The sequence below is a fragment of the Plecotus auritus genome (assembly GCF_963455305.1).
Source record: "Plecotus auritus genome assembly, chromosome: 1".
In the NCBI taxonomy this organism is placed as follows: domain Eukaryota; kingdom Metazoa; phylum Chordata; class Mammalia; order Chiroptera; family Vespertilionidae; genus Plecotus; species Plecotus auritus.
In genome coordinates, this window is record NC_137770.1 from 56031036 (window position 1) to 56050713 (window position 19678).

At 38.2% G+C, this 19678-nt stretch overlaps 1 protein-coding gene across 9 annotated transcripts in view; it reads right to left on the minus strand.

Moving 5' to 3' along the window:
- Nucleotides 1–19678, minus strand: part of RNF111 (ring finger protein 111) — a 115122-nt gene that overhangs the window by 19008 nt on the left and 76436 nt on the right. For 6 of the 9 annotated variants that reach the window (XM_080686566.1, XM_080686565.1, XM_080686564.1 and 3 more), the window contains 3 exons: nt 19063–19257; nt 7471–7790; nt 3179–3437 (listed from right to left, as the gene is read on the minus strand). In XM_080686566.1, coding sequence (XP_080542692.1) covers nt 3179–3437; nt 7471–7790; nt 19063–19257 — 774 coding nt within the window. The remainder of the gene's footprint in view (nt 1–3178; nt 3438–7470; nt 7791–19062; nt 19258–19678) is intronic. The other 3 variants (XM_080686568.1, XM_080686567.1, XM_080686563.1) reach the window with 1 other exon arrangement.

Genomic DNA, 19678 nt, shown 5'->3' on the forward strand with positions numbered 1-19678 from the left:
ATACAGATAATTTCCCCTATATCTTTATTCTGAATCTTTGTGTTTCAAAGTGACTGGTAAAAGGTCCCTCTGAAGAGTTTATATCTCTCTTACTCTTAGAGATATACATCCGTTTGAGGTCTAAAAGTATGCTTGCCTCCTCCATGAATTTCAGTTTGAATCTGGAAGATTTTCTCAGTAGTCTGGTATGAAGCTATGGCCATTCTCTAGTTTCATTCCAGAAGAACTTGCTTCAATTTTTAATTCTTTTGATTCAGTCAGCAGGTAACCATGAACTTTCAGCTATATTTTCAAATGAAACCTTGTTAGCATGTATTTAAAAGAAACTTTCAGTAGCTCAACAGGGTTGTAAGACAAATTTTTATACTGATATTTTTAAAAAGTTATGTTTTCAAATTAATGCTTTAGGAAGTCACAAAACTCAGTACTTCTTGATCATAAAAAAAAAGAAGTCACTGTTTTATCATAGTTAACTATCTTTTCTCGGTTTTAGAACATTTTTCCAGTTTCATCTCAAAGTTTTCTATTTCTATAATCATTATGCAAAAAAATAATATTCACAAATATTACAAAATTTTAAAGTTTTGCTTCAGAATGAATTTATTTAAGTTAAACTCTTCAACAATCATTTTACTTTTCAGCTATATTGAGGTATAATCCTATACAATAAATGCCTAATATGCTAAGTGTCTGGTTGACCGGTCAGCTTTTCAACCAATCAAAGCGTAGTATGTTAATAATTTGCTAAGGCTGCTCAACTGTTCACTATGACGTGCACTAACCACCAGGGGGCAGACGCTCCAATTGGTAGGTTAGCTTGCTGCTGGGGTCCAGCCGATCAGGACTGAGCCAGAGGACCGGACACGCCCTGGAACCCTCCCACGGTCCCTCTCTGGCTGGCCAACCGCCCCAGCCCTGATCATGCACCGATGGGGTCCCTCGGCCTGGCCTGTGCCCTCTTGCAATCTGGGACCCCTCAGGGGACGTCAGAGAGCTGGTTTCGACCCGATCCCACAGGCCAGGTCAAGGGACCCCAATGGTGCACAAATTCATGCACCAGGCCTCTAGTTAACAAATACAACTGTATATATTTAAGGTGTACAATATTATTTGGCATATATGAAATAATTATAACAATCAGGTTAATTAACACATCCAATCACCTCACATAGTTACCATCTTTTTGTGTGTAGTGAGAATATAAGCCATCATTATAATCACTAAATATCTAAACAAAACAGACAGCTAACCACTGTGGAAAAATACCATTCTGCATTTCCACAGATTATTTCTCTTCCTTCTCTATTTTATGTGTTCTTGCCAGTTAAAAAAAAAAAAGGTACTAATATTCAACGTTTTTTCAATCCTAAAAGTTTAATATGTCACTCTGACTCAGCAATCTCACTCTTGGGAAGTTATCCTACAGATAAATTAAAAAACTATAAGCAATTTAAATGTCCATCAACAGAGGAACTGAAAATGGAATATTATAAAGGTATTAACAACAATGAACTAGATTTTTTTTTTAATATATTTTATTGAGTTTTTTTTTTTACAGAGAGGAAGGGAGAGGGATAGAGAGTTAGAAACATCGATGAGAGAGAAACATCAATCAGCTGCCTCCTGCACACTCCCCACTGGGGATGTGCCCGCAACCAAGGTACATGCCCTTGACCAGAATCGAACCTGGGACCCTTCAGTCCGCAGGCCGACGCTCTATCCACTGAGCCAAACTGGTTAGGGCAATGAACTAGATTTTTATGTGCTAATGTGGAAAAAAAAAAATCAAGGCACTGTTAAATTTAAAAAAACATCAGGAATCCAAAAGCAAGAGGCAAATGTTTAATATGACCTCATTTTAAATATATATACTTGTATGTTCAAATAAAATTTCTAAAAGGTTTTATAATAGGCTATAAACAGTTGTTACCTCTAAGGTGTTAAGATTAGTAGGATGTGGGGAGAAGGGCTTTTAACTTCTCATTTTATATCATTCTGCAGTTTGAACTTCTTAGGATGTACATGTTACTTTTGTAATAAATCAAGTTGGTCTAAAACATTTATTTCTTCATTAGGACATTAAAAAGGAATGAATTCACTATAAATTGCCTCACTATATTATTTAAAGGAGATGGGTTGAAAACCACACATTTTGAGTATTTAATAAAAGATGATCAGTTGAAGATGAATATCAACAAATATTACACATCAGCCTGCTTAATTTCATACCAGTGTTCTTATATAGAATCTGTCCATTTGTCAATGCTTTGCAAAAACTGTTTCAAAACCTGTTTCCTAGCTTACATTTTAAATGTTAAGTTGCATTATTGTAAAAATAAGTCATGTCACCAGGTTTCACTGTACAAATTCTGGTTTGACTCTAGTTATATCTGTAGAATACAAACTTAAAAAATTAGAGAAATGAAAGGAGAAATCTAAGGAGATACATAACTGAAAATGATCCTTTCCAAGTAATCAGAACAAAATCCTGGTTTATTCCTGGCATGAATATTTAGTTTTTAAATCAAAGTACTTATTACGTTTCCATGATTACTAGCTTATGATTTAACGAAGTAGTAAATATATGTTACATAGCCTTAGGTTATTTCTAATTTCTTATGATATCTTATATATTTCCATTTCTTTTAAAAAGTCATGTTTGATTCTATTTTAACTACCTGCATTACTGAATATGGAAACCTTTTTGCAATTGGTAAAGCTTTTGTCAAGGAATTCTAATGACTCAGTTAAGCTTCAGAATTCTTATTCAAAATTTACTTTCCTGTGTCTAGAAACAACTACTGAACTTCCAAATTTTCCATTAATCTTAAAGGATAAATCTAAGTTCCCTAAAACTTCCTTTTACAGGAATCTAGTATGCCATTAAATGTATTTCAATTTCATAGACATTAAAATGTTAAAATGTAAAATAAAATATACTTTTTATTATTCTGACCCTTTTAAATAACATCTGACCTTTTTGCCTTGGAAGACTGTTTTGAGGATATGGGGTGAAGGGAAGATGAAATGGGAAAAATATACCCCATTTAGTATTTCCTTAGAGCAAGGAAATACTAAAAATCTATAAATTAAGATGATTGAAAGGTAATTTCATAGAGGAATGTAAAAGCTTCATTTATACGCCCCTAAGGTTTCTACCTGTTACATTTATACTTACAAGGAGGTGGCATATAATGTCGACATGATGAGAGTGAGGCTTGTGCAGGGGGCTGGGGCTGGGGCTGTGCAACCATGCTTGACCCATAACCATCTAGTGATAATGGCTGGCTCGGGACAGCAGCAGCAGCCTGATGGCCAAAGATTGCAGCTCGGGAAGAAGAAACAGGGCAGCAGGGGTCAAATGCAGATGCTCCGTGAAAGCCAGCACTTCCATGACTTCTGATAGCATTGCTGCTCAGGTCCACTGGCAACGCCTGCTGCATAAAGAGGAATCGTATTTTATCTTTCTAAAGTTTATCAAAACATTGTTTCATGTTATGTTATAAAAGTACTTCTAATGTAATCTAGAAAACAGAATCGTTGAATTAAGAATTTGAAAATGATAAAACTTTTAGTGTGAAACCTACTGAACACCAAGAAAATACTCTGTATCTTGGATTGTAAAAATTGTAGTAATTATATACTTAAAATCTATAATCAATTTTTGAAAATCAAGTATAAGATCATGCTACCAGATGAACAAAGTTAATTATTACTTTAAGGTCTATTTCTCTTCCATTACCTACATCTTAGAAAAAAAGAAAACTTTTCAATCATACTTCCATATTCTCCTTTATCCCAAAATTCTGATTAGTAACTTAGGACTTCTTTGAACAACATATAATCACATTACTGAAAACATTAGGTTCTAGGTAAAAATTTGTTCTATTTCTAAACTGTATATAGCACGTATTCAAATGAATCTTAAATAGTGCAAACACTACCCAAGATAACAAAGGGCATAAGATTCCTTTTATTAGAAACATGACTTAGGGCCGTGGTCGGCAAACTGCGGCTCGCAAGCCACATGCGTCTCTTTGGCCCCTTGAGTGTGGCTCTTCCACAAAATACCACGGCCTGGGCGAGTCTATTTTGAAGAAGTGGCATTAGAAAAAGTTTAAATTTAAAAAATTTGGCTCTCAAAGAAATTTCAATCGTTGTACTGTTGATATTTGGCTCTGTTGACTAATGAGTTTGCCGACCACTGACTTAGGGGAAGGTCCATATACTAAGTTGGAAAATAAACCCAAGAGTCTACTCATCAGTAATTAAGTTTCCCCCCCAAAGCACTGAAAACTCCTATGTAAAACACTTTATCTTCTAATTTAAAGCAGATTACAGAAATAGAATTGCTTATTTGTATTCTTAATTTAAATACAAAATCTTTTGCTTAGTGTTCGCCATAGCTGTAATTTTTAAAATGTGATTAAAGAATATACTAGTAAAGATTTGGTGTTATATATGGAATTATATATAGGAACTATTCAACACTGGAAGCTGAGGGCTGAAGATAAAGAAAGCTCGGGTAATATGAGAGGCCCAGGCCATCCAAGGACCCAGTGAGGAAAAATAGTGGTCTCTGTGCTTTCAGTGGGCTCCAGGCTCAAGGGACACCAGAAACAAAGGAAACTGGATGCTAAAAGGAAAGGAAGAGGATGGTACAGGACAAGCTGTGGGAAGGTGAAAAGGAATACAGTAAATCCTTTCTTCCTCTATGTTATGTGTCTACAACTAATTAAATTAATGGCTGGCCTCTTTCTTTTTAGTTGGAAAATATAACGTATGCCCTCAAATTGAGTAAATAAGGTTCAAGAATAACATTGTGAGGTCATGAGTTTTTATTTATGGTTCAAATCCTTTCCCTATTTTCCTATTTAGGCTAAAATTTGGCAAATGCACTGGAGTATCAACATACTATGAAGGTGAGCAAATTTCCTATCTTCTTTCTCCAGTCACTGATTAAGAACACTCCCAGAGAGTGAGTAAAGTAGGGTGAAGGTCCTCCTGGAAGGAACCGAAGGGAAAGTTACAAGTAAAGAATAAAAAGAAAGGGGGAAAAAACCAACAAAGGGGAAAACCAATTTTTCACAATTCCAACAGTTCATTCAATTCTATTCTAGAGGGAAGAAAGGATAATCAAGATTGGTACAAAAAATGGCAAATATTACTTTATATAGATTATAAGCAATGCATAATACTGAACTACTCTTTCAAAAGAGAAAGCAGCTTTACACAAAGGAGTAGGTAAGGGCTACAGAGAGTCAAGTGACTACCGCAACTTCTTTGCTAACAGGCCTAATACTCCCCAATCTTTCTCTGCCTATCCACCATCTGGCACTCAATCATAAGACTTACACTGTCACAAATCCTCAGATCAGTTTATGTCTCTCACTCTTCACTTTCTTTTGTGGCCACACAGGTCTCAACTGGAGGTTATCTCATGAGCATGTGCCTAATTAGAGAGTACTCCAAATGTCTGTATGAGTCTCAACTCTTCATATCTCCAAAACCTCACTCTAGTCTCCTTCATATCTGCTGTCACCACTGAATGCCTGATCTTGCTGATTTTCCTCAAGTTTTGTATGTAGTCCAAATACTTCTACTTAAGAGACAGTATAGGTTATATTTATTTTACACTGAACAGAAGTGTAAGAGACTCTACCTATAATTAAGTCAGTCAGGTTGAAAGAAAATGTGCCATACACAACTGATCTCTCAAACCAGCTGTATTATTTTATTACTTCAATAATATTCTATGAACAAAAGGCCCACCTTTTGGCAGCTCTTGAATGAATGTGAAAAAAATTGGTAGATTTACTTCTTCACCATTTTCCTACTATAATTATAAACCCCTCTTCAGCCCAAATTTCTAATAAAAGAAAATTTTGCTTTTAAGCAGGGCATTTCATTCAGTTCACTGAAAGTTTTCCTTTTGCGTCTTCACTCCCAAGAAGTAAACAGGTCTAGATGATTAGTAGATATTAATACTTAGAACTGTTACCAAAACATCACCTATAATCTTTAAAATAAAAATTTCCATGAAACATTTTAACATTTCTTCTGGATAACAGCACCTAGTTGTTTGTTTTATTTTTTAAGGGAACACCCCTCTTTCTTAATTATATTTTAATTTGTCAGATGCAGAAGAGATAACCATTAAAATTTAAAGATGAAACAAGTACTTTAGGAAAGGTCAAGGGATACAAAAAACAACAGTTGCTCTAAATTTTCTTTATTTTTTAAATTGGATTTATTGGGGTGACACTGGTTAATAAAATCATATAGGTTTCAGGTGTACAATTCTGTAACACATCATCTGTATACTATATTGTGTCCAACATCCCAAATCAAGTCTCCTTCCATCACCATTGATCTCTCCTTTACCCTCTTCTACCTCTCCCCAACGTCCTTTCCCTCTGGTAATCACCATACTGTTGTCTGTGTCTATGAGGTGCTTTTTTCTTTTCTTTTCTTTTTGTGCTTAAACCCCTCATCTTTTTCTTTTTTTAACTGTTTTTTTTTCCCAGTCTTTTTTCTAAGATATAGGTCAGCTACCACTTTACTTTGAAATAACATGTTTTGTTTTCTAAAGTATACACCACCCAAGTTTATATCATAGTAAAAGTTAAAATAGCACATAAAAATTGACTTCATTAACTACATGTGACCATCAATACTAATGCAATATTATCTGACATTCTGAGCATTCACTATAAGCAACTAATAATTTACTGAATTATAATTTTTTGTTGATATTTCAATTCCCCATAAACTAAAAATCTCATCTGCTCCTGAGAAACTATGTCACAGGTTTGCATCTGAGAGGTTATCTCTAGAGATTCATGGAGATTATAGGGAGCTCCAGAATAGGAGGTAGAGGAATAAAAACTAGGAGAATTTCCCAATTTCTCATTAAGGAGATTGACAATGCAGTTTTAAAACTTTGTCCGAAATACAATCCCAAAGATCAGATTTACCCGTATTTAACTAAAAAATCAAAACCATTCTAGAATAAAAAATAATGTCATTTCTGATTTTCTACATCCCGGGCCCCCTCAATTAACTGCAATAATTTAGAACAGGGGTGGAGAACCTCTTTTCTGCCAAGGGCCCTTTGTATATTTATAACATCATTCGAGGGCCATACAGAATTAGGCTGCTATATTTGGTCAAACTCACCCCTAATGCCTTGGCAGAGCCAGACCAAATTATGTCTTGGGCCTTATTTGGCCCATGGGCCAGACGTGCCCCACCCCTGATTTAGACCATCAAAAAATCCTGCAGACTTAAGTAAAAGAAAAAATTACAGACCACTAAATTAGGCCACTTTTGCATGGTCAATAGAATAATGACTTATTTAGCATATAAAATTTATTATTAGGTATGTTTTCTTCCTGAAAAACAAACAAACAAAACACCCACTATTTTAAAATTTTAGAAAAGAAAGAAAAGGTCATAAATTCCACATACCTGGTCATGGTAGCTGGTACCAGAACTACTATTTGCTCCACAAGGTGCTTGTACTTGTGGAGGTCTTTCCACAGGGCACGTAGGATCACTATAGGAGGGAGAAACTGGGACAGCTGGGTGGGGAGTATGATGGTGATGGTGGTGATGTTGAAAATGGTGGCCATGCTGCTGAAAACAACTTGTGTGTGGATGTCCTAATGCATGGTGATTCTGTGACGACCCTCCACATGGCGAGTGCTGGGGACAGCAGGAAGGTAACCTTGGCATTGCAGGAGGGCCATTTTCCGTTACAGCACTAGATGCAGCTCTCCTCAAGTCATCTTGTAACAGAAAAAAAATGCATAGAAACACCAAATGATCAAATATCACTGTGTAATAAACAGGTACTGTGTATTAATAAGCAAATAATTAAGAAAAGTTTAGTAAGTTCAAATCTCTGTAAAAAAGGATATGATAGTGCCACAGTTTTAACTTACATATAACTTCTATAAAAGAAGTTATAACATACATATTAATATACAGCCTCTCCTCAAACTACATATTATGTGGAAACGATATAAAACAGATAAATATGGAAATAAAATTTTTTACTTAAAATGTATAAATCAGAAGAGTGGAGAATCGAGCCGTGTCTCTTCCTACCACATCACCCACATGACCCATGAGGCATTCCTCAGAACCCTTAGGATTCTGGAGTACCATTGTTCTAACCTTATTTCTAGAGTAACTGATACCAGGAATATTCTCCTCCCATTTGGCTCACAATACATAGCTGATTTCTTCTGGGTCAATGTACCAATTAGGAATCTTCTGATTACTAACAAATAGTACAAAAATACAACAAAAACTGGCCGAAACAAGTAAGGGAATTTATGAGCTCACATAAATGAATCTGGGTGGTGGTAATTTATGAGCTCACATAAATGAATCTGGGTGGTGGTTGATAGGTTTGACTGCTGCAAACCTCCCTGTAATTCTCCTGGATCTGCCCTCCCATCCATGTCCTACCCTGCCTTCATTGGTTCCCTTCTAGGGGAGGTCTATGATCTAACCCCTGTTCTGTAGTATCTGTGCACTGTTTCCTTTCCAAGCTCCTAGTCTGGCCAGTTTGGGCAAATTTCCTCAACCCTTTTGTAAAGGTTCTTAAGCTGGAGACTAGAATTCAGGAGTCTGTAAAATTGGATAGAAAAGAAAAAAAAAAAGTAATTTTTACTAATCTCTAACTGCCTACTGGATTAGTACTATCTTGTTAGCATTAGATGAGAGGTTAAATATTACAAGTAATTTGTAACAAAAAACTATGAAAGTGGACAAGGTGTTTACTTTTAAAACATAAATTATAGTACTTTAAAATCAGTTCTATAACTGTTATCACTTTCATTCATTTGGATTTCAAATTTCTTGAATAACCTGGACAGAGTTACAACCAGCATATCAGGAACTGATTATGATCAACAGCCTATCTTAGCTACGCTAAATCAAACATGAAGAATGTATTTTCTACATGCTGCAATATTTGTAGCAATACACTCATTATTACAGGAGCAGTACTTCTTGCAACATTTTCAGGTTTTTATCTCAGCCCCCACATCCAAATGTTATACAAGTGAATGTCATTTATTGTGTTACTTCAGAAAAAAACAAAAAAGATTGAAAACCTCTGGGACACTAAATCCATTCAATGGATAACCTAAATGACCTTCCTGGTACCTTACAATTCTGGGATACTTTAATTTTACAAATCCAATTATTTGAGGATTTTGTATGACTCAAGAGATGAGTTTGTAACAAGAGCAAATCTATGGATTGTAAGAACTGTGACTGAAGTGACAGATATGACACCTTATTCAGAAAGAATATACACCTTCTATGTCTTCAAATATTTCAAATACAAAACTCAGAGTGAAAGAAAAGGAAGCATAATGACTAGAATATATTTAAGACTGAGCACATATTTAAGGGGTCAGATCATTAAAAGTGTGACCTCGCCCTAGCCGGCTTGGCTCAGTGGATGGAGCGTCAGCCTGCGGACTGAAGGGTCGCAGGTTCGATTCCAGTCAAGGGCATATGCTTGGGTTGTGGGCTGGATCCCCAGTGGGGGGTGTGCAGGAGGCAGCCGGCCAATGATTCTCTCTCATCATTGATGTTTCGATCTCTCTCTCCCTGTCCCTTCCTCTCTGAAATAAAAATATATTAAAAGCGTTGCCTCAAAAAGAAGACTAACCTTATAGTTCTACTTCTTAGGGTACAGTTTTGGCCTCCAATTAAATTGTCTATTTTCCTACAGTTCAAAACATCTTTGTTGCTCAAACAGGTTAGCAAAGTACAGACAACTGATTCTCCTCTTGTTCAAGAGTTACTGTCTAGGAGAAACCAAGATGGAGGCATAGGTAAACACCTAAACTGCTGCCTCGCACAACAACTTCAAAAGTACAACTAAAAGACAGACACATCCAGAACCACAGGAAAGCTGGCTGAGTGGAAATTCTACAACTAGAAGGAAAGAGAAAAGCACATTGAGACTCAGAGGAGCTGCAAAAGGCTGAGGTATGGAGGCGTGCACACGCGGAGAGGACTGGTGGCAGAATGCGTGGCTGGCTTTCTCAAGCGGGAGGAAGATAGGAGCTCCCGACTGCGCAGAACTCCAGTTCCGGGCAAGACTCTGGGATCCCAGACTCATTCGGGGGGAATCTGGACTGTCAGGAAAAGAAAAAAGCACACTGAGACTCAGGGGAACTGCGGAAGGTAGAGGTCCAGAGGGGCGCACGCGTGCAGAGATGACTGACGGTTGAGTGTGCGGCTGGCTTTCTCAAGCCTGCGGGAGATGAAAGCCCCCGACTGTGCTAAACTCCAGTTCCGGGTGAGACTCTGGGAACCCAGACTCATTCAAGGAAAAATTGGACTGTCTGGCAGCAGGCAAAACTCGAGGGCGGCTTTCTCTCAGAGGTGCTTGAAGCGATTACCGAGGGACACTGAGACCCAGGGGCCTCATAGGGCAGGCCTGACGGGAAGCCAAGGCTGTCTGCTCCGCCCTGAGACTCCACCCCATCCAAGCTGAGCACAGAGGCTTTTGCAATTTTGCAAGTCCTGTCTCATAAGGGTGTCTCCAGCACAGAAGTTCTCCCAGCGTAGACACAGCTGATCCTCAGAGCAAATTGGCCTGGAGGTCAATTCCTCCCAGTGATACCAACAACAATCAAGGCTTAACTACAACAAGACTGTGCACACAGCCCACAAAGGTGTGCACCAAGAGTGTCTACCTCAGGTAACTGGGGAGGCTGAGCCACTGGGCCCTATAGGACACCTACCACACAAAGCTACTCTATCAACTCAGGGAAGCAACAAAAATGCGGAGACAAAGAAACAGATCACAAATGAAAGAAATGGAGGAAAGCAAACAACTGGATATAGAGTTCAAAACCACGGTTATAAGGTTTTTCAAGAATTTTCTAGAAAAGGCCGATAAATTTAGCAAGACCCTCAAGGATATGAAAAAGGACCAACTAGAAATTAAACATACACTGACTGAAATAAAAAATATTATACAGAGACCCAACAGCAGACTAGGGGACCGCAAGAATTAAGTCAAAGATTTGAAATACAAAGAAGCAGAAAACACTCAACTGGAAAAGCAAAAAGAATAAAGAATCTAAAAATTTGAAGGTAGTGTAAGGAGCCTCTGGGACAACTTCAAGCGTGCCAACATCCAAATTATGGGGGTGCCAGAAGAAGAGAGAGAGCAAGATACTGAAAACCTATTTGAAGAAATAATGACAGAAAATTTCCCCTACCTGGTGATAGAAATAGACTTACAAGTCCAGGAAGCGCACAGAACCCCAAACAAAAGGAATCCAAAGAGGACCACACCAAGACACATCATAATTACAATGCCAAGAGCAAAAGACAAAGAGAGACTATTAAAAGCAGCAAGAGAAAAACAGTTAGTTACCTACAAGGGAGCACCCATATGATTGTCCAGGGGTCCTCAAACTTTTTAAACAGGGGGCCAGTTCACTGTCCCTCAGACCGTTGGAGGGCTAGACTATAGTTTAAAAAACAAACAAACTATGAACAAATTCCTATGCGCACTGCAGGCCCCGGAAGAGTCGGCGGCTAAGCAGGACAGGCAGCGGCAACCAGCGGGCTGGATAAATGTCCTCGGCGGGCCCCATGTGGCCCACGGGCCATAGTTTGAGGACGCCTGCGATTGTCAGCTGATTTCTTAACAGAAACGATGCAGGCCAGAAGGGAGTGGCAAGAAATATTCAAAGTGATGAATAGCAAGAACCTACAACCAAGATTACTCTACCCAGCAAAGCTATCATTCAGAATTGAAGGGCAGATAAAGAGCTTCACAGATAAGAAAAAGCTAAAGGAGTTCATCAACACCAAACCAGTATTATATGAAATGCGGAAAGGTATTCTTTAAGAAGAGGAAGAAGAAGAAAAAGGTAAAGATAAAAATTATGAACAACAAATACATATCTATAAACAAATGAATCTAAAAATTAAGTGAATAAAAAATCTGATGAACAGAATAAACTGGTGAATATAATAGAATCAGGGGCATAGAAAGGGAGTGGACTGACAATTCTCGGGGGGAAAGGGGTGTGGGGGGGTGTATTGGAGACTGGACAAAAATCGTACACCTATGGATGAGGACAGTGTGGGGGAGGTAAGGGCATGGGGTGGGGTGGGAGCCGGGTGGAGGGGAGCTATGGGGGGAGAAAAGAGGAACAACTATAATAATCTGAACAATAAATATTTATTAAAAAAAAAAAGTTACTGTCTAGCCCTAGCTGGGTAGAGTGCCATCCTGATAATGCCAAGGTTGCAGATTTGATCCCCCGTCAGGGCACAAACAAGAAACAATCAATGAATGCATAAGTAAATGCTACAACAAATAGATATTTCTCTCCCTCCCACCACCCTCATTCCTCTTTCTCTCTAAAATCAAGAAATAAAAATTTAAAAGAGAGTCACTAACGAAACTGCCATAAATTAGGAGTGAAATACAAAGATATCTGATCAAGTAAATAAAACATTTTTTATTAAAATTAGCCCAGAGTATCCACCAAAAATGATACAATCACAAACCTACAGGGAAATTAACACTACAGACCAGTGACATCAAGCTGGTTAAAATCCTTTCACCGTAATTCTAGGAAAATTACTGAGATGTGCTCATGCATTTATTCATTCACTTGGCAAGACTTATACAAATAATGATATGGTAAAGGACTTACAAAAGGCACTGGAGCCCTGGCTGGAATTGCTCAGTGGTTAGAATCTCGGCCTGCACACCAAAGGGTCACGGGTTTGATTACTATTCAAGGGCATGGATAACTGGGTTTTGGGTTTGCTCCCCTTGTCTGGGAGTGTGCAGGAGATAACCAATTGATATGTCTCTCTCACATCCATGTTTGTCTCTCTCCCCCTCCCTCCCTTCCAGTCTCTCGCTGAAAAAGCAATGAAAAAATATCCTTGGGTGAGGATTAACAAAAAAAGAAGGAAAAGCAGACCTGATCTTTGATCTTCAAGTAGCTCATCATCAAGCATAAAGTCAATCTGAGATATAAACTAATTAGTATTATAACTGAAGCACTAAGTTGAGTATAGGAGAGAGAAAATGGATTTGTTGTTCCACTTTTTATTTATGTATTAATTGCTTGCTTCTTGTATGTGCCCTAAATGAAGATCAAATCTGCAACTTTGGAGAATCCGGACGACGCTCTAAACAACTGAGCTACCTGGCCAGAGCTTTAACCTCCATTTATTTTTTATATACTTTCCCCTGAAGGAATAAAAGTTCTAAAGGAGAATGAGAGAATTTTGGAATAGCCATTGAGGGGAAGAAAAGGTGACTGATTAAGATACATGATACTATGGCAACTTACTACCAAAAGCCTGAGATTAGATATCATAATTCAATCTGCTTGGTTCTATGCTTTTTGTTAGCCCAATTTAGAAACATGGATAGAGCAAAGCTGGCTTAAGTTTTCCAAGGTTGGAACTATGCAATAAAATGTGAAGTTATAAAAGCGTAAGATCAGCCAAAGGACTTGTATGCATGCATATAAACATTACCAATGGACATAGATACTGGGGGGGGGGGTGAGGACATATACTGGGGGCTGAGAGTGGCCAGGGAGTGGTCAATGGAGGAAAAAGGCAACATATGTAATACTTTAAACAGTAAAGAATTATTTTTTTAAAAATGCAAAATTAGGACAAGATGTGAAGAAAATAGGTGACTGATGTTCAATAGCGTCATGGAATAAATTGAAGCCATAAGAACTGAGTGTCCCCTAAAGTAGCCTGAATATCTGTATGTGCTTCTATCAGATTTAAACAGAGGAACAATCTGGCCCAGAACAAGGTCCTCCTAGTCCAGAGAAATACAACATGAAGTCTATCCAAAAAGTGGTCATCAATATCATTAGAGTGGTATCATGAGAAGGCCATTCAGGTTGTAATGCTGCTACTTAGGAGATTAAATGTGAATCCTGGGTGAACAAAGGTCTTGAATGAATGAATAAATAAATGAAAGATTTGTGACTATCTTGAAATAAAGTTGGGACTCTGTCACATAAAATCCAGATAAGAATAAGGGTACATAAAGCTATCAGGAGAGAGGAGTAAAGGAATAGAGTTCAAATCTTTGCCTCAAAGATTATTAACCTTGAAAGTATTTAACATTCCAGATTTCTTCATTTCTGATGGGAAGAAATGGAGGGAAGCAAACTACTGGATATAGAGTTCAAAACCACAGTTATAAGGTTACTCAAGAATCTTCTAGAAACTTCCGAGGAACTTAGTGAGACCTTCAAGGATCTTAGTGAGAATGCCAAAAAAAAAAAAAAAAAAAGAAAAAGAAAAAGGACCAGTCAGAAATTAAGCATACACCTTCTGAAATAAAGAATAATATACAGAGATCCAACAGCAGACTAGAGGATCCCAAGAATCAAGTCAAAGAGTTGAAATACGAAGAAGCAAAATACACCCAACCGGAAAAGCAAAAAGAAAAATGAATCCAAAAATATGAAGATAGTATAAGGAGCCTCTGGGACAACTTCAAGCATACCAACATCCAAATTATGGGGGTGCCAGAAGAAGAGAGAGAGCAAGATACTGAAAACCTATTTGAAGAAATAATGACTGAAAACTTCCCCTACCTGGGGAAAGAAATAGACTTACAAGTCCAGGAAGCGCAGAAAACTCCAAACAAGAGAAATCCAAAGAGGACCACATCAAGACACATCATAATTAAAATACTAAGGGCAAAAGACAGAGAATATTAAAAGCAGCAAAAGAAAAACAGTTACCTACAAGGGAGTACCCATATGACTGTCAGCTGATTTCTCAACAGAAACTATGCAGGCCAGAAGGGAGTGGCAAGAAATATTCAAAGTGATGAATAGCCAAGAACCTACAACCAAGATTACTCTACCCAGTAAAGCTATCATTTAGAATTGAAGGTTAGATAAAGAGCTTCACAGACAAGAAAAAGCTAAAGGAGTTCATTACCACCAAACCAGTATTAAATGAAATGCTGAAGTGTATTCTTTAAGAAGAGGAAGAAGAAAAAGGTAAAGATAAAAAATTATGAACAACCAAGTGACAACAAATATCTATCAACAAGTGAATCTAAAAATCAAATGAATAAAAAATCTGGTCCTGGCCGGTTTGGCTCAGTGTATAGAGAGCATCAGCCTGCGGACTGAAGGGTCCCAGGTTCGATTCCGGTCAAGGGCATATGCCTCGGTCGCAGGCTCTACCCCAGGAGGAGGCGTGCAGGAGGCCACTGATCGGTGATTCTTTCTCATCATTGATGTTTCTATCTCTCTCTTCCTCTACCTTCCTCCCTGAAATCAATAAAAACATATTCTTTAAAAAAAAAAAAAAAAAAATCTGATGAACAGAATAAACTGATGAATGTAATAGAATCAGGAGCATAGAAAGGGAGCAGACAGACAATTCTTGGGTGGAAGGGGGTGTGGGGGGGGTGCGGAAAAAGATTGGACAAAAATCTTACACCTATGGACGTGGACAGTGGGGGAGGGGGAGTGAGGGCATGGGGTGGAGTGGGAACCGGGTGGAGGGGAGCTATGGGGGAAAAAAGAGGAACATCTGTAATAATCTGAACAATATTTTAAAAATAGTAACTTTTTATTTTTCAATTACAGTTATTGTACATTATATTAGTTTCAGATGTACAACCCATTGATTAGACATTTATATAACTTACAAAATAATAACCTAAATAAATCTAGTACCCATCTGACACCATACATAGTTACGACAATATTACTGACTATATTCCCTATGCTATATTTTACATCCTCATGACTATTCTGTAACTACCACTTAGTACTTCTTAATCCTTTCATCTCTTTCATCATACCCCAAGCCTCTCCCATCTGGCAACTGTCAAAATGTTCTATATCTATGAGTCAGTTTCTATTCTGCTTGTTCATTTAATTTTTAGATTGTACATATAAATGAAATCACCTGAAATTTGTCTTCCTGACTTATTTCACTCAGATATTATGCCCATCCTAGGTCCATCCAATTTGTTGCAGATAGCAAGATTTCTTTTTTTTTTTTTTACAGCTGAGTCATATTCCATTTTACACACACACACACACACACTTCTTCTTTACCCACTCAACTATACATGAACTCTTAGGTTGCTTCCGTATCTTGATTATTGTAACAAATGCTGCAATGAACATAAGGATGTACATGCCTTTCAATTTAATGTTTTGGATTTCTTCAGAGAAATACCCAGAAGTGGAATTGCTGGGTCCTTCTTTCTCTCTTGTTATATAGCCTTTGTTTTAGAATATATTTTGTCTAGTATAAGTGTTATTAGACTACCTTTTTTTTTTTTTAATGAAGACTACCTTTTTCCATCCCTTACTGTTAGTCTCTGTGTGTGTCTTTCAATCTGAAGTAAATCTCCCATACACAGCATATGTAAGGGTCTTATTTTGGTGCGGATGAACTTCTTTAGCTTTATCTTGTCTGGGAAGTTTTCTATTCTAAACTAGAGGCCTGAAATTCGTGCAAGGGCCTTGGCCCCAGGCCCCACCTCTGCCTAGGTCCCTCCCCCCCCACCCCCCCCGCCTGCTGCGAAAGGATGTCTGGTCTAATTAGCATATTACCTTTTATTGTTCTAAATGATAGCTTTGCTGGTAATCTTGGTTGTAGGTCCTTGTTTTTCATCACTTTTAATATTTCTTACAAATCCCCTCAGGCCTGCAAAGTTTGTGTTGAGAAATCAGCTGAGTTTTATGGGATCTCACTTGTAGGTAACAAAGTGCTTTCCTCTTGCTGCTCTTAAAATTCTCTTTGAATTTAATCTTTGCCATTTTAATTATATGTCTTGGTGTGGCCTCTTTGGGTTCATCGTTTGGAATTCTCTGTGCTTCTTGGACTTGTATGTCTATTTCCTTCACCAGGTTAGGTTAGGTTTATGGAAAAGTCACTGAAAAGGGCTTGAGTGTACCCAAAATTTGGGTTGGGCATTCTCTTGGGTGGGAGGGGATCTCAGGGAATCACCAGCGTAGGGTGAATAGTGTGAGTCAGGTTGATAAACTCAGATATAGCATCCACAATCTGGTTCTGTGGGGATAGGGCTCAGCAAAGGAATGACGGAATCAGCCAGCACTTCTATCTGGGAGAAAGCTGTCCCTCCAACCCTTGCCTCAAAGCCAGACAATTCAGTTCCTCCCCATGTCCCTGGTGCCTTTTGAGCTGCTGCCCCAATGCTGGAGGTTATAGCTAGTGAGTCTGAGTAAGGCCCTGTGCATGCCCTTAAAAGAGGAACACCTCAGTCTCCAGCAACTCTCCCATGGTACTCAGGCACTATCCCTGGCGGTTTTCACAGCCACAAGTTTGGGGACTTCTCTTCCCAAGACTGAAACCCTGGGCTGAGAGGCCTGGGTTGGGGCCCTTCACTCCTACGAAGGACCTCTATAGCTGACATATCCCTCCCAATTTTTAACCATCACCTGTGAATATGGGACTACCTCATTCCATGTCTCTGTCCTTCCTACCAGTCTTGATATGGCTTTCTCTCAGTTATAGGACTTCTGTTCAGCTAGATTTCAGACAGTTCTGAATGGTGGTTGTTCTGCAGTTTAGATGTCATTTTAACGTGGTTGTGGAAGGATATAAGTACCACATTTATCTACTCCACCATCTTGATCGGAAGCTATATTTAACTTTTTGAGGAACTATCAAAGTATTTTCACAATGGCTGTGCCATTTTACATTCCCACCAGATTATTCATAAGGGTTCCAATTTCTCCACATTCTACTCCACACTCGTTATTGTATGATTTATTGTTTTGTTTCTTTAAGTATAGACATCCTATTGGGTGTAAAGTGGTAATTCACTGTGATTTTGATTTGTATTTCTCTACTAGCTAATGATGTTTTCATGTAGTTCTTGGTCATTTGTATATCTTCTATGGAAAAATATCTATACAAATCCTTCACCTATTTATTTATTTACTAGTGGCCCAGTGCACGAAATTCGTGCACTGCGGGGAGGAGGGGAGGGGGGTGTCCCTCAGTCCGGCCTGCACCCTCTCCAATCTGGGACCCCTCGGGGTATGTCTGACTCCCCTGTGGGATCTGGCCTAAAATGGCAGTTGGACATTCCTCTCACAATCCAGGACTGCTGGCTCCTAACTGCTAACCTGCCTGCCAGCCTGATGGCCCCCAACTGATCCCCCTTCCAGCCTGATCACCCCAAACTGCCCCCCCTGCTGGCCTGATCACCCCTAACTGCCTCTGCCTCAGCCCTGCCACCATGGCTTTGTCCAGAAGGACGTCCGGAAGGTCTCCCGGTCTAATTAGCATATTACCCTTTTATTAGTATAGATGTATGTATGTATGTATGTATGTATTTTTCTTGGCTTCAGAGAGAAAGGGAGAGAGAGAAACATCAATGAGAAACATCAATGATGAGAGAGAATCATTCATTGGCTGCCTCCTGCACGCCTTCTACTGGGGATAGAACCCCCAACCCAGGCATGTGCCATTGACCAGAATGGAACCCAGGGCCCTTTAGTCCACAGGCTGATGCTCTATCCACTAAGCCAAAAAGCTAGGGCTATCCTTCACCCAATTTTAAACAGTGTTGTTTTTCTTTTTATTGGTGAGTTGTGTGAGTTCTTTATATATTCTGTATATTAGACCCTTATCAAATGTATGATTTTCAAGTTTTTTTTCTCCCATCTGTAAGTTGTCTTTTCACTTTCTTGATGTCCTTTGATGTATACAAATTTTCAATTTTGATGAAGTTTAACTTACCTATTTTTTCTTTTGTTGCTCACATTTTTGGTGTCAGACATTTAATTCTCCCCAATTTCTTTCAGTTGAGCCATGATACTTTGGCAACATATAGCAACCAAACTCAAATATGAAATCATAGTCTAATTCTAATTGAGACTACTTAGCTCACATATGATGTTGACTCTAAGACTATGTTCTTGCAAATACAGCTAAAATCTGAAAATAATCATTTTTCTAACAAATGGAATAAAAAAAGAGTCCCTCCTCCCCCTGATTTTTACATACCTCCTATAGAAGTACCAGTCATACTATTGCTTGTAAGAGTAGCTGAAGTCTCTGACACTGTGGAGGATTGGCTACTAGTGACAGCTGAAGCAGTATCAGAGGCCTGCTCAGAGGTAGATGGATTGGAATTGTTAGTGGAAGCGCTTGTGGTTTGTGATTCCATTCTCGCAGAAGTGGTTGGTACTACAGTAGGTTCTACAAAATATAAAATGTTTAGTCAGCATTTCAATACAAATTAGGTAATGGGCTATATTTTAATCCAAGCTAACATTTTTATGATAAACGTTAAAGCAAACTTTAATAATATGAACTCTGTAGGAAGTACAATATATAGTAAAAAAAGCTTTCATGAAGTTAAACTGTTAACATTAAAATGTTGTTACAAACATATGATCACTGCATTTGTAAAAATCCAACAAATACATATTCCAATAATTCAGATGATTAACAGTTTTTTTAAATAATGACTATATAAGTTTTCTGATCTATCATAAAAAAAGAGGATAATGAAAGTAAAAATCTCTCTGCTGTGTTCATACATAATTATTATAAGCTGTCAGAAGGTGTAGAGTACTTTCCCCTTTACAGTATTGATTCCAGAATCAGATGCTTGGAA